Source organism: Equus caballus, chromosome 16, assembly GCF_041296265.1.
Source record: "Equus caballus isolate H_3958 breed thoroughbred chromosome 16, TB-T2T, whole genome shotgun sequence".
Classification (NCBI taxonomy): Eukaryota; Metazoa; Chordata; class Mammalia; order Perissodactyla; family Equidae; genus Equus; species Equus caballus.
The window spans coordinates 35,125,150-35,137,877 of record NC_091699.1 but is presented as its reverse complement, the minus strand read 5'-3'; the positions used below and the strand labels follow the sequence as shown (position 1 = coordinate 35,137,877).

Sequence of the window (12,728 nt, the reverse complement as noted above, 5' to 3'; positions counted from 1 at the left end):
AGGAGTCCTGTACAATCCCCCAGTCGTGCAGCCCCTCCCCCGTTCCTTCCTGCACCCACGGCAGCGATCCCCGTCTCTAGCGGAGGGAGCTAAGTTCTCTCCTACCCTGTTTCAGCTCCTCCAAGGCCGGCAGCAGCCTCTCCGTCCTCCGTCGTCTTGGTGCTGTAGGTCTCTGACATTCTGGCATTAGGTTTATTAGCTGAAATTCAGTTTTTCCAATCCTTTGTTGTAGTTTGGAGGGGAGAGAGTCCCAGGTCAGCTCACCCCGCCATTTTGCTCCACCTCCAAAAGCCAACAGGCTAGCCTTTTTAAAGGCCAAAGCAATCTTTTATTTTAGATAGCTCTTACTTTGGTCAGAAGACACGGGCAATAATCACAGGGAGAAAGTTTCCATCAACTTTTATCTGACCAAGAGGATCAATTTATGCTTTCAAAACATGTCTAGTGTATAAATTACGACCTGAAGCATTCTACTTGTGTCAAACACAACCTGAACATAGAGATGCACATTCCAGGAGAGGAGCAATTTTCCAACATCCAGTTCTTTATCTTGGCCTCTTGCTGATAAACTGGTCTAGTTCATATCATCAGCTCTAATTGCAGAACAGGTTGATTCTAGGCAAGCAGCACTGGAAACAGCTGTGCATAAGAGAAACTAATAGGTTCAAATAATTTCAAAGATAATTTATGTCCTTGACATCACAGTCACAACAATAAACAATGCCAACTGTTAGCAGATGCCAACATGCCTATTTGAATAGGGCACTTCTACAAATAAAGACCAGAATCATCTATGTTTACCACATCAAATTCAAATTTCCTTGTAGATCAAACATGTTTAATCCTTTTGTAAACTCCTTTAAGTCAATGATCAATGCCTCTTACACAGGTTACAATCATCTCAGTATCAGCGAGAGCCTTGATCAACAAAGTGTTAAGCTACAGAACAAAACTGACTTATCCTTTCCTCTTTCAGATGACTTTGCTTGAAAAGAAAGATAAGTTCCTGAGCGTTGCGCCCAGAGAAGACAGGAGGGATGGGAGGGGTGGTGTTCAGCATTCCAGAGAACCAGGACTCCTGGATGAGCTATATCTCTCTTTGACAGCAGCAGTATAGTAAATGACAAGCCCTGTCAGGTAACGCATTTATCTTCACGGAGAAAGCGGCCATTCCAAAGCAAGAATCTCAGATGTTGTCACATCAGCTAGGACGAGAAGTCATAAAGCAGAAAGCTACCATGGCAGGAGGTACAGCGCTATCTAGATTGTAATTAGGAGGAGCTGTGAATGGGCATAGCCACTCCAAGCTCATGGGAGCCTCGACTTTCTTCCTCTGCACTTGGATTACCAGCCAAGTAATCAGTGGAGCCTTTATCGGCCATCTCGGAGCTCAAGCCTCTGAGCTGCCTTTTATGCTGAAAGCTTCATGGCAAGAGCAGCCCTGCTGTTTCTCCCAAATGTTAAATACCCAAGAAAAAAAGATAACAAGAAAAACAAAGAGCACTTATATCCATTTCTTCATTTGTTCATTCATTCAACAATTATTTATTCTGTGGTCCAGGCACTAAGCTAGGTGTGGGCTGGTCACTGAGGTAGAGACAGTCCCCCAGCTGAGATTAGTTAGATTCTAACAGGACAGACAGACACACAGCAGGCACTGCAACCAGTCACAGTATGTGCTTGAAAGGGGTCAGAGAGGGTGACTCTGGGAGCAGTGAAGAGGGCAATGGGTCCAATCTATGGAGGCCTTTCTGGAGGAAGTGGCATCTGCGTTAAAGCTTAAAAGGCTGTGAACTGGTCAGATGGAAAGGTAGGGAAACAGGAAGAAATAGTATGTACCCAATTACAAGAAGATACCAGGTGCGTGTGGGGAATAGATAAAGTTCGTATGACTGAAGCACTGAGGGGGACAGGGTTGGGAATATAAACAGAATTTGAGGGGCAGGAGACAGGAATATTATCCAGATGCTTCCGAGGAATGAGAGAAGTGAGCAACATGGGTGACATTCATATGCATTTCAAATCCATTTATTTCAAGGTGGTTTTCCACAGGTATTCTAAGAAGAGATCAAATGAAAAATAAGACAAATTGAGATATCCCAAGAGAATCTTGTAATGATTTTTTAAAAGCTGAATAATCATTAAGCAATTATTAAAATTCTATTGTACATACCAGCAAGTTACTTGAAAATCAGAGAGAAAATATTTATTTTTAAGGTATGGTGCCTTACAGAGCCCCCACCCCAAGACATAAAACCTCATGATGTTAAAAAGCTAAAACTATAAAATTCAGTGGTGAGAAACTTTTTTCTTTTCTCTTTCACTCTCAGTGGTCCGTGTTACACTGCTTTAATCACACCACTTTTAATGACATCCAGCACAAAAATTAGAACTGCTTTAACCCTGACCATGCTACTTGCTAACTGTGTGACCCTAAGCGACCTATAACCTCTGAGCCTCTGGTTCCTCCTGTGGACCCATCTTGTAGGGTTGCTGGCAGTATTTGGGGAGGCAGTGCTTGAGGGAGGTATTTCTATTTCCATTTTACTGAAGAGTAAATGAGACTCATGGAGGCGCCATGACTTGCGCCAGGCACACAGCTACGGAACACCCTCAGGCTTCACACCAGGGCTTCTGACTCATTCCACATCTAGTTCTCTTTCCTGTCATAATTTTTCTTTTGGGTGGTGACTTTTCTATGGTAAATATAATTAAATTTCAACTACGATGACCTTTTTCACAAAGTAGAAATAATAAAGGTTTTTGAATGAAGGCAAAATAAAAGGGGAGTGGAGAAGAAGATGAAGTGTAGCAAAAATAGCCCTGGATGAGCACTATAAATGGGTGAATTGTACGGCGTGTGAATTATATCTCAATAAAGTCATTAAAAATAAAAAAAATTGAGGGGCTGGCCCCGTGGCCGAGTGGTTAAGTTCGCGCGCTCTGCTGCAGGCGGCCCAGTGTTTCGTTGGTTCGAGTCCTGGGCGCGGACATGGCACTGCTCGTCAGACCACGCTGAGGCAGCGTCCCACATGCCACAACTAGAAGAACCCACAACGAAGAATACACAACTATGTACCGGGGGGCTTTGGGGAGAAAAATGAAAAAATAAAATCTTTAAAAAAAAAAAAATTCATTGTCTTTAAAATAAATAAATAAATAAAATTGAAATAGCACTAGATGAGAAGTGAGTAACATGGTATTTAGAAGGGGTATGATTTCAAGGAAGTTACATTTATTGCTTCATTTCTTACCTGTAAAATAGGGACGCTACTACCTGCATTGTCTTTGCCAAGGAATTATAGCAAAATAGAATTCTACGTGGTACAATACATCATGGCGCTCATAAGGCTTTACTACACTCTGATGATACCAAAAAGAACTTGAGAACAAAGGGGTTTTCTTTGTTAACATCTAATGACACATGAGGCTCCTAAAATGTATAGGAAAAGAAGTCTACCCCAGCTCGCAAGCACCTGTTCATGAGGTCATCCCTTCTCAAAATACTGAAGTCACTGAAACAGCAGCAGCAGGAAGTTCTGGAAAATACAGATTACATGAGCTTGTTTCCCTGTGGCACAGTTACAGCATCATCGGGAGGATCCACTCTCCAAATCAAGGGCTTCCCAATGCATTAGCACGACAGGTTGGGAGGGACGTCTGGTTTACCAGTCACATGGGTCAAAGAATCAAAATAAACACAAATGTGGCTGGAGTCATCCAAGCCTATAACAGAATCCCAAGTCACCCCTGGTCTGCTCATGTTCAAAGGCGCACACGCTGCGCCAGACTCGGAAACAGACCGCTTCTGAATTTCCTTCTCATTTTATGAAGCAAACGTAAAATAAAATGTTACTTGTTTTCTCTTGCAGTAGGAAGACCATTTCCACATTCCAAGTTCCTGACTGACTGGCTTCACAGAAATGAAACATCAATACCAAAAGCTTTACACAAGCAAAGACAAAACATGATTTTCCACTGTTTTTAAAAGGCTGAGGTCATTTTTGCCCCATTTCCTACATAGTGGTAAGCTTAAAATCAAGCCATTTAGCTTGCAGTCAGGTCCAATAAATCAGTGGAAAAAATAAATGGGAAAGCATGCCAAAATGTAACCATAGTAACACCACAGATGCGTCAAGAAATGCTGTGCTCATTTACTTCATTCCCCATTTCTTAAATTGGAATCTAAGTATGGGAAAAATTATACAGAGAACAATCATGATTCTGCAGTTACTGAATTCTGCAAAATTGCATTCAACCTGCTGGACTAGAAGTAGAGAGGCAGCTATGGTATAGCTACAGAAACAGGCCCGGAAGGCTTAAGAGTCCAAAAGACCTGGATCTGCCACTTCTTAGTTTCTTGATCTTCCTGTGACTCTGTTTCCTCACCTGTAAAATGGGTATTAAAAATCCCAACCTTGGGGCTGGCCTGGTGGTATAGTGGTTAAGTTTGCGTGCTCTGCTTTGGCAGCCTGGGATTCACAGGTTCAGATCCTGGGCATGGACCAAGCACTGCTCATCAAGATTGGCAACAGATGTTAGCTCAGGGCCAATCTTCCTCACACACACACATAAAAAAATCCCAACTTAAAAACACGTAAAAAAATCCCAAGAAGAGTTATTCTAAGAGTAAAACCAGTGAGTATATCAGAGGCAAGGCAACAGTGGACTTAGGAGGCCTAAAGCCCTGGTCACCTTCAGCCTTGTTTTGATGGGTGTACTTTAGTGCCTTGGTTTCTTGATCTATAAAAACAGAATAACTCCTACCTCACTCAGGTGACTAACATTAGGAGTAATTATTAATCCAAGTGTAAGAAATTATGATCAGGATATCATTAGTGTTATAGTTTTCAATTCAAATGCTGAAAGACCAAAAGAAGTGAGGGCCAGAGATTCACATTAATATTATCACACATTTTCTCTGTGAAATGCAGCTCTGCCACTCAGCAGAAAGAGGCAACCCTGGGCACTAACCCAAGTTACTTGCAGTCAACCTCTCTTCCTCTTGGCACCTTGGTCTTATTAATAAGTAAAATGGAGGGTAGGGGGCTATGTTAGAATATGATCTCTAAGGGTCCCAGTCTAGACTTACAGTCTAAGTCCTTGCAGATCTATTGCATGCCTTGGATTAGTTCTGTTTATTATCTTGGACTACTATCAGAAAACATCAGCACTTTAGCACATCGCTAGCAATATATTATTTTTTAAAGAAAAACATTTATAGCAAACAAATCACACCAATAAGCAGGGCACTTTGAACTTCAAATTATTCTTCCTTTCTTTTGCTGGTTAAAAAATGATACTTCTAAAAAAAGTGTTTAAACTTTGAAGGACAGGGTAGTAGCGAGGAGAAAAGAAAACTTCTAAGCAATAAAATCAGAATCATTCTTTCTTCTTATTTTGAATGAAATTAAACAATTGTATGTCTTCCCAGGATTCCTACCTTATGATTTAGCTGTATAGGAATGTAGTTTGGTAAAGCATAGTATCACTTCTCTACAACTGAGCTGCCAATTTATGTACCCCGAGGACCGACTGACTTCCTTCTTTCCCTTAACACGAAAACCTTGCTTCCATAGTCCCTCTGTTCTATGTCTTGCTTTCTCAGATTTGGTCTGATCTAATAGTTCTGGGGCGTTGGGTTTTTTTGTGTGTGTGTATGTGAGGGAGATTGGCCCTGAGCTAACATCTGTTGCCAATCTTCCTCTTTTTGCTTGAGGAAGATGTCACTGAGCTAACACCTGTGCCAATCTTCCTTTATTTTGTATGTGAGATGCTGCCACAGCATGGCTTGATGAGTGGAGTGTAGGTCCACACCCGAGATCTGAACCTGCAAACCCCAGGCCACTGAAGTGGCGCATGCAAACTTAACCACTACGCCACTGGGCCAGCCCCAGGGCTTTGGATTTTTTAATCTGTTCAAACAAAATTACACATGAAATCCTGGTTTATGAGTCTGATAAAGTTGGCTGAATGGAGAAGGAGGAGGAGGAAGAGAGTCCACTGAGACATTCCCTTTGCTGAGCGACTGTTAGGGACCCACTGACCTCCACAGAGGTCAGTCTGAAGGCCCCTGGCCTGGCAACTCCATTAATAACAATGGGTTAACATTTATGGAGGCTTACACCATGCCAATACTGTACAAAATGCATTTATGTACTTGATCCCATTTACTCCTCATAACAGTCCTATAATGTTAGTATGACTGAGATGTCCTTTTCACTGATTGGAAAACAGACCTTACAGAGGACAAATAATTTGCCCGGCATTACAAACTAAGAAGTGGCAGAGCTGGAACTCAAAAGCCAAGTAATTCATCTTGTGCTATGCTGATTGTCCCACTGTCGATTATGATTCCCTAGACTTACAGAGTCTCTAAGTGAGCAAGCCACCAAGTGTTCCAGAACCAGTTGTTGAGCTCTTCTTTATTCCCTCAACTTTTCCCCCACCCAGCCAGCAGTAAGATGCTCAAACTGGCTACTTACAAGGCACAGCATGGCGGTAAAGGTTGTCCCTTATGGTCTGCTGGAGCTCATGATCAGGAGACCCTTTCTGGAACCGCTGATTGAGAAAATGTCGCAGGTCCTTGTTCAGCTTTCCTCCTGCAGGAAATACATAAAACAGACAGAACGTATCAACGTCAGGGCTTCCTTAAGACGGAGCAGCCTGAGATCTGTGTGCAGGAAAGCCACATGAAGCCATTCTAGTCAGCCACTTCAGTCACTAGGAGGACTTATTTTAGGTTTCCCTCTGCAGGGGAAAAAGCAAGTAAGAATGTAATAAAGATAAAATGGTATTGAAATAGCATTAATTTGGGGGTCCCATTTCATATAATACTAGAAGGCTAAAATAACAAAGAATTTAAACTAGGCTATTACATTTAAAATATGTGCCATATACACTTGCAGATTCTATTAGCAAGAGAGTAAATGACTAAAACCTTAAAGAGGACAATCTAGCAATAGCTGACGAATTATAAAATGTTCTTTGCCCAGGGATCCAATTGGTAGAAATTTACCCTATGCATATACTTGCAAAAGTCTGCCAAAATCTCAGTCCTGTTTATTGCAGTATTTTTGTAACAGCAAATAAATAAAAATGAAAACAAAAAACTTGGAAACAATTACCAAGGATCAACTAAGTAAAGCATAGTTCACCCATCTAATAACTATTCTGTGAAAGCTAGATCTTCATGTGTTGATAATGTGGGAAAATATGTGGAATAGTGGATAGTGTCTGATCCCTTTTGTGTAAAAAGGAATAAAGAAAAGGAGAGACCATGTATTAATGGAAAGAATCATTATGGAAGGAAGAAAGCTTTAACAAGTTTCCTTTAGGGAAAAGGACTTGAGCTCGGGAAATAAAGGAGGAGATGTCATTCTTCATTACATAGACAGATAAAGATACATGTCTTACTATCCAGCGTTGATTTACAAACAGTAGATACATTGCCTTTTTTATTATTGTTGTTGTTCAAGCAATAATTACCTGGGTGAGTCTATGTGTTTCTGTCTTCATAATTCTCTACACTTAACAAAACAAAAGCTAAAAAAAATTATACTGTTACAAAAATGTGTCATAGAAAGGAGAAGGTAAGTAAATGTTTGTTTAGATTACAAACACAAATTATAGTCTATAGGATCAGCAGAAGGCTTGTAGATCAACCTAGCTAACATTCATTCTTAATGGAGAAAGATGCTTCAGTGACAGCTAAAAATAACAAGGCTAAGATTGTCCTTCCATTTTTAGACAAGATAAAAATTAGGTAAGAGCATTTGTAGCCTTAGAGAAACAACGCTGAAATGCCATATCCATGTGAGCCACAAAATTCATGTCTTCAGATGATAACTTCCCGATGGTCAAAAAGAGTAAATCATGAAGATGACAGGGATGGTTAACATGACGAAATGCCCTACCTAGGGCAGGAAACTACTGAATCTTATTCTAATATTATGTTCAAAACAAGATTTCCTGCTATAGTTGATCATTTTAAAATAGACTAACGAAATCTGATTTGAACTATTTTATTCTAGTTGTATTATACCCGCAGTTTCAAGTGGCCAAAAGGAAAATACCCATATTCAAGTCAATCTTAGGTGATTCAATAAACATTCAATTATTCATCAAATATTTATTGAATAAAGAAGACAAACACCTACACACTACACTCACTCCTCCCTAAAATGGACACAAGGTTTGAAGAGAGAGTTCACAAAAGAATATATACAACTGGCCATTAAGCACATGAAAAGATATTCAATGTCATTAATTATCAGAGGAAGCTAAACTAAAACCACAATAAGATCCCACTATGAACCTACTAGAATGGCAAAAATTAAAAAGACTGACCATATCAAGTGTTAGCAAGATTGTGGAGCAACAGGAACTTGTATACACTGCTAGTGCATACACCAGTGCTGGTGGTCTAGTGGTTAAGATTCGGAGCTCTCACCACCACAGCCCAGGTTTGCTCCCTGGTCAAGGAACAACACAAACCATCTGTCAGTTATACTGTGGCAGCTGCGTGTTGCTGTGATGCAAATACAAGCGGGGGCACCCATGGTGGACAAGTTATAGCAGAGCTTCCAGACTCAGACAGACTAGGAAGAAGGACCCGGCCACCCACTTCCCACTGGCCATGAAAACCCTATGAGAAGCAGTGGAGCACTGTCTGATACAGCATCAGAAGGCGAGGGGATGGTGCAAACAGACCAGGCAGGTTCCACTCTGCTGGACACAGGGTCGCTAGGAGTCAGAATCTACTCAACAGCACTAACAACAACAAGGTGGGGATATAAAGTAGTTCATCCTCTTGGGAAAACAATTTGGCAGTATCTTATAAAGTTAAACCTTCACTAACCAAATGACCCAACAATTCTATTCTTATTTACAAAAGAGAAATGAAAACAAGTCCACACACACATGCAAAAACACGTAGATGAATCTTCACAGCAACTTTAGTCATTATATAGTAGCCCAAAATTGGAAAGAACCCAAATGTCTATCAACAGGTGAATGAATAAACAAACTGTATTATATTCAAACAATAGGATGCTACACAACAATTAAAAGGAACAAACTAAAACATACAGTAATACTGATGAATCATAAACACATAATGCTAGGCAAAAGAAGCTAGACATAAAAGAGAACATACTGTATGATTCCATTTATTTAAAAAGTTTTAGGTCAGCCTAAATTAATCTATAGTGACAGAAAGCAGTTCAGTGGTTATCTGGGACTGAGGGTAGATAGAGACTGACTGCAAATGGGCACAAGGGAATTAAGATCTATGGAGTGTACCAATGTCAATTTCCTGGCTTTGCAATTGTACAATAGTTATGCAAGATGTTACCACTAGGGGAAACTGGGTGAAGGGTACATGGGACCTCTGTACTCTTTTTTACAACTTCCTGCATCCCTACAATGATTTTAAAATAGAAAGTTTTTTAAAAGGGAGAGCATAAGGGAACTTTCTGGAGGAGATACCAACAGAGCATATCTTGATTATGATAGTGGTAACACAGGGTTATACACTTGTCAAAACTTTCGGAATTCTACAGGTAAATGGGTGCATTTTAAAGTATGTAAATTATACTGTAATGAAATCTTCAAAAGTTTGAAATATACATAATTATTGAATGACTATGTGGTAGGCACTGTTCTAAATGCTTAGTTCTCAAATTCCATTAAAGTTGAACTGAAAGAAGAACAGAATAAATCCTGGTGTTAAGACATACAGGCCTGGGTTTAAATCCTGGCTCCACTGTTATTAGCAGGTGAGCCCAAGCACTTTGCTCAATCTCTCAACCTTACTTTTCTCACCTGCAAAAATAGAGCACTGAAATAACAGTAGCTCCATCACAAGATTGTTGTGAGGATTAAATGAGATTTGGACAGTGCTCAGCAAAGAGAAGGCACTCAATGAAAGACGGAAATTATCACATTAGAATTTAGAGGGGACAGTTTGAGGTGAGTGGGGAAAGAACTGAGGTTAGTCCAATGATGGACTGTTACTCGTTTTAAAAACGCACATAGACACAAAACCATTCTATTGTCTCACAAATAGTCAGAAACAAAATACAGACCTAGGGAAATTTGGATTACTGGATATTTCCAGAGTTTCTGGAAGCGAATAAAATTCTACTTGTGCTAACATGGTCTGGACATATGTAAACTGGTTAACAAACATTTTGGGTGTACTTAATATATTCCAGGCACTGTGCCAGAGTTGAAGTTCAGAAAATGAAACCAACTCGTAAATCACTGATATTAGTAGTCACACCCACCAACTGTACCTCTAGGCATAAGCACCGTGGAATTTGACCAAAAGGGTAACAATGTTTATCAGCAAAATCTCCATTGCCTAGAGTCTAGGGTTTTATCTATATTCTCCTTAGGAGACCACAGTTCAAGACATTAAAAAGACAATGACAGTTATCATTTAAGCTATGAGCAGCAAAGATGTCTATGGGATCCGAAGGTACTACTCGAGTCAAAAGCAAAATTTCAAGGAAGATTCAGGATATAGTTATCTCTTTATTCTATATCTAACATAGGTTCACACATCCTTATGGATCACAAGCAGCATGGATCAAGATAAACTATGGATTGGAAGGCATTCTTAAGACACAGACACTCTTGGTTTACACTTGAGCTTTACATTAAAACTAGCCAAGATAGCTAAAGTTTATGATCATCAAACTAAAACCGCTCTCAACTGCGGATGTGCAAAAGGGCAGGGTTAACAATGCTGCCGGTTAACATTTACTCTGTGTTCCGTGACATTTGTAAGCGAAAAGCCTCAACCTTCGCATTACATTAAGAATACTATACTTTTTGGCATCTAATCTCAAATTAATTGGCAATTATTCAGGGGACATGTCTATAAATCTTCTCCTAATTGTCAAGGGCAGTGAGCCAATGAAATAATAAGTTGCAAGAGAGAGTGTGTCACAGCATCTTCACTTTTTTTGAAATTTGAGATTTGTTTTGCAAATGGAAAAGAGAACATGGGTCAGGAATACGTGGAACTTTTTTCCAAGAAAAGGATTCAGAGCTTATTTTAAGACAATTTTATAATTTAAATGGGAAAAATGGAGCTTAGAATGTCCTAGACTTGTCATTATTTTTCATTTCCATATCTATATATCTGGAATTCTGTGTCTTTTAAACAACACATCTCTACTTTTTTTCATTTACCTTGGTTTACAGAAATTTAACCATGTCAATCAATGTAATTTTTGTTAATTATTTTAAAAGTTGTATAATATTCCATTTAAAAAATATACTGAAATTTATTTCCTCTTCATAATAAATTAGGCTATTTCCAATGTTTTTGACAATACAACCATGCTGCAGTAAATGTCACTGTCATGCCTTTTTCTTTTTTAAACAAATGTGTGGATTTTCTTTTCTTCTAGACTATCTCAACCTGGAAATGGACATAGATATCTTCAACTTACGTCAACATTGCTAAATTCTCCAAAATGGTGGTGCCAACTTACCTTTCCAACACCAGTTTTGGAGGTCCTGTTTCCCCACACTTGCTATTATTAGGGTATCGGGGTCCCCGAGACCACTCCCAGATTTGATGCCTCACTAGGAAGATTCACAGGACTCTGTATATAGTTGTACTTATAGCTATGATTTATTACCACAGAAGGGTACAAAGCAAAATCAGCAAAGAGAAAAGGCTAATGGGGCAACAAATGGGGCAAGCAAACCGGTAGAAGTTTCCAAGAGTCCTCTCCCAGTGGAGTCACACCTTTAATTCCCCATGCAACAAGTTGTGACAACACGTGTGAAATGTTGTCCACAAGGGAAGCTCATTAGACACTCCAGGCCCAAAGTTTTATTATGAGCTCGTCACATAGGCATGAAACAAAACTCCAGACTCTCAGAAGGAAAGTATAAACCACATCTTTTGCACGAACAGTTAAGGCTTAGTCAGCCACTCTTATCGTTTCTGGGAATGGAAAGAACCTTCCTGAAATGCAAGTTGCAAGATTCCGGCCAAGAGCCAACTTGGTAAGCAGGCCTTCAAACTAATAGTCATCAACTCTTTTCTGCACAATCTATCTTTTAAATATCTTCCTAATAAAGATAAAATGGTATCTTGGTGTTATACTCATTTACAATTATTGATTACTAGTGGAATCGAGGAATCTCTCTTTTTTTTTGTCTTTTATGTTTTCTCTTCCGTAACCTGCCAGTTTATATTCTTGGTGCATTTTCTGAACAAACTGTCTTGTTATTCTTGATGAGATTTTCTTTATATATTCTGGATATGATTCATTTATCAATTATTCATGTTGTAAATTTTGAATGTCATTACTTAAACATGAAATGATCCCCAAACATAATGGAATTGTGTTGTTTCTCCAACTTTTCCTCTCCCACGCTAGATAGTTTTCTGCCAGCTCAACCAGAAGCATCATTTTCCAAGTGATGGACTATTGGAGGAGTCTGCTTGGTCTGATCTCCACCTCCCAGGATTTAAATCCTAAGGGAGAATGCTAGTCAGGAGAAATAATCTTCATGGTCAAGAAACTAGGTTTCCAGAGAGAACATTTTTGAGTCCTCTGAAGTCATCCATTTCTGACCGAGAAGCCAAAACACAACTCTGTGTCATACGAGCTCCAGAACATCCACCCCTAGAAGGCAAATAATAGTGTTTCAGCACAACTAGAATTTAAACTTTAATACATATCAAATTTTCAGTGCCT

General features: G+C 39.6%; 1 protein-coding gene across 40 annotated transcripts in view; it reads right to left on the bottom strand.

The window, feature by feature from the left end:
* Positions 1-12,728, bottom strand: part of MAGI1 (membrane associated guanylate kinase, WW and PDZ domain containing 1) — a 597,491-nt gene that overhangs the window by 233,302 nt on the left and 351,461 nt on the right. For all 40 annotated transcript variants that reach the window (XM_070238662.1, XM_070238674.1, XM_023621197.2 and 37 more), the window contains exon 2: positions 6,486-6,602. In XM_070238662.1, the coding sequence (XP_070094763.1) occupies positions 6,486-6,602 (117 nt within the window). The remainder of the gene's footprint in view (positions 1-6,485; positions 6,603-12,728) is intronic.